At 34.6% G+C, this 2,768-nt stretch overlaps 1 protein-coding gene across 1 annotated transcript; it reads left to right on the forward strand.

Annotated features, from left to right (window-relative positions):
* Positions 1 to 2,286, forward strand: LOC126729094 (ABC transporter G family member 32-like). Its single transcript, XM_050434819.1, has 3 exons — positions 1 to 138; positions 1,895 to 2,015; positions 2,116 to 2,286. The coding sequence occupies exons 1-3, from the start codon at positions 2 to 4 to the stop codon at positions 2,206 to 2,208; spliced, it is 351 nt and encodes a 116-aa protein (XP_050290776.1). The 5' UTR covers position 1; the 3' UTR covers positions 2,209 to 2,286.
* The last annotated feature ends 482 nt before the right edge of the window (positions 2,287 to 2,768 follow it).

A 2,768-nucleotide genomic window follows, 5' to 3' on the forward strand; every position in this document is an offset into this window, starting at 1 on the left:
CATGGTTGGAGATCACATGGAGATTGAGGTCATTGAGCTCCAAGCTCAGGAGCAAAAGCTCGTGCTTGATCGACTCGTTACCTCCGTCGATGACGACCCCAAGCGATTCTTCCAACGCATGAGAAGCCGATTTGACGCGTAATAAATTTTTTTTCTTCTTCTCTTTTATCTCTTAAGAAATTTCGTGTAATGGCTGTGTTTGGTTGTTGAGGAAGTGTAGGAAAGGAAAAGAAAAGTTTGGAGTTGTGTGTGGCGTTGTTTAGTTAACTGAGTGTAGTTGAACAATTTGTGAGGATTATGATCGGTTGAGTTTCTGATCTTTTGGAAGCTGAATTTGACGTTTTTTAGTTTCTCTGTTTTACTTGCTGTATGTTTAGGGGTGTCAATGTTCGACCCAACCCGCGAACACGACACGAACCCAACACGGGTTTTTTTGGGTTAGGGTTGGACCTTAATGGGTTTGGGTCATAAACGGGTCGACCCGAAAGCGACACGGTAAGAAATGTGTCATAAGTAGGTCAACCCGCGTAACCCACAATAGACACGTTTAACACGCCAATTTATTTGTGTCAACCCGAAATGACCCACATAACACAACCCGTTTAACTCGTATAACAAATAAATATTTATTTTATTTTAAAATTAAAAAGAAAAGTGAGTAATTACAAAAATTTATAAGGGAGTAATTGAAACTTTATAGACCCTAGAGCTACTAATACTTTTTTTTTTTTTTTGGCATAGAACTTGCACAAATGAAAATGGATGAGATTGTGGAAGATGTTATGAATTTGGACATCAACAAAGAATCTATGGATGATAATCATGGTCATAGTCAGGATTAGTCTACTGTTTGCTCAAATTCTTTCAATATTGATTCTTAGCATTTGGCAAGTTTCAAGGATATTATATTTTTGTTGAATTATGTTATTTTATTTTTGTTAAGCTTTGTTATTTTGAATTTGGGTTGAAGTGTATGCACTTCTTTTGGAGTGTAAAAAACTTATGTTCTAGATGAATGTTATATTTTTGTTAAACTATATTATTTTGAATATGGATTGAAAACTTGAAGTGTATGCATTGCTTTTTGGGATGTAAAAAAAATAATTTCTAGATGGATGTTAGATTTAATATTATGTAAGTTGAAATGGGTTGTGTTACATTCGTGTTAACCCAACACGACTCGTTTATTAAGCGTGTCAAATGGGTTAGGTCAGGTCAACCCGCCTTATTAACAGGTCGGGTTAGGGTTGAAGGATCATGACACGATTATTAAATGGGTCGGGTTAGGGTTGAGCCATTTAGTCGAATACCCCTACCTCGACACGACACGAACCCGACACGCTAACCCGAATTGACACCCCTAGTCTGTGTGTGTGAAATTATATATTACTATTTGGCTCTGTTTGGTTGCTGAGAAAATGTAGGGAAGGAAATAGAAAGTTTGAAGTTGCATGGCTCTGTTTAGTTAACTGAGCGTAATTGGACAGAATTTGTGGATTATGCTCGGTTAAGTTTCTGATCTTTTGGAAACTGAAATTCTCTGTTTCTCAGCAACGAACAGAGGATTGGTTTTGATGGGTTAATTATTCTTTTATTTTATTTTTTTATTTGAATTTTTTTTTTCTTGCGTATGATCTGAATTATTTGGCCTTTTACCATTTCTCAATTCTGATTTCACTTCCATCCTGCATTATTTCGAAATTTGGATCAGTAATTTTTTTTTTCTCTGTTTCACTATGATTTTTTTGTCGATGTGCCATTGCTTTTCTTAGTGCATTTCCTGTGAGTATGTATTATCTTCAAGCTGAATTTTCTTCTAAATTGCACATTTTATTGTGGTTGATACTTAATAGTTTTTGGTTTTTATTCCTCTCTCCCAAATTTGGTGTTACAGAGTAGATTTGGAGTTTCCAAAGATTGAGGTTCGATTTCAGAATTTTACAGTTGAATCATTCGTCCACGTTGGAAGCAGAGCACTGCCAACAATTCCCAATTATGTTACTAACATGGCTGAGGTAGAATTTTACTTGATGAATAATCATTTTATGAGGACCCAAGTTTTTCCCAATTTCTGATTGTGTTTCAATTTCATTTTGTGAAAAAATGTCAATTTAGGCATTTTTAAGGCAGTTGCGTCTATACCGGGGACAGAGAAGCAAGTTGACAATTTTAGACGGTATTAGTGGGTTAATTAGACCATCAAGGTGAATTTTGAAAGACATGAGTTAGTGGGAGAGTGGTCTTATTTTGTAGGCAAAGTTTTAAGTAGAGTTAAAGATGTATTTTTACCATATTGTCCTCAAGTTTTATCATACTTAAACTTAGGGTGTAGGGGTGTTTTTGAAAAATATAAAAGTCAAGTTCAAGAAAGAGAATTTTATGGAGAGTTGTTTGATGTTATTGACCTTATTCCTAAAACCTTTGTAGGAGAAATTATTAGTTACTGAATGAGATATTTTGGACATACAAAAATGTTTAGATCAAACAGGGAAATCATGTTTATATATATATATATATATATGAGTTTTACGTATATGTTGGTAAACCATTTTAAGAAATTTTTTTTTGAAAAAAATGAAAAAATAACTACTGAATTTGACAACTTTTCTAGTGTCGTCCCTCCCTCCTTTCATTCTCACCTGGTTGCATTTTTCCCAAATACTTGGGACTGTGAGTAGAAAGTGACCGTGTTTTTGAGAGGAAAGATTTACATTTATTTGTTTTGAAGAAGGGGACAAATCCATGGCACACTTTAGAGGTTGTTGACT

The sequence above is a fragment of the Quercus robur genome, chromosome 5 (assembly GCF_932294415.1).
Source record: "Quercus robur chromosome 5, dhQueRobu3.1, whole genome shotgun sequence".
Taxonomy (NCBI): domain Eukaryota; kingdom Viridiplantae; phylum Streptophyta; class Magnoliopsida; order Fagales; family Fagaceae; genus Quercus; species Quercus robur.

What these genes read in the sequence shown, in the direction of transcription:
- LOC126729094 (XM_050434819.1), top strand. Translation starts at nt 2, where the DNA reads ATGGTTGGAGATCACATGGAGATTGAGGTCATTGAGCTCCAAGCTCAG. An exon ending in ATGAGAAGCCGATTTGACGC is followed by an intron (nt 139 to 1,894) that starts GTAATAAATTTT and finishes TTGGTGTTACAG; the next exon opens with AGTAGATTTGGAGTTTCCAA. An exon ending in ATGTTACTAACATGGCTGAG is followed by an intron (nt 2,016 to 2,115) that starts GTAGAATTTTAC and finishes ATGTCAATTTAG; the next exon opens with GCATTTTTAAGGCAGTTGCG.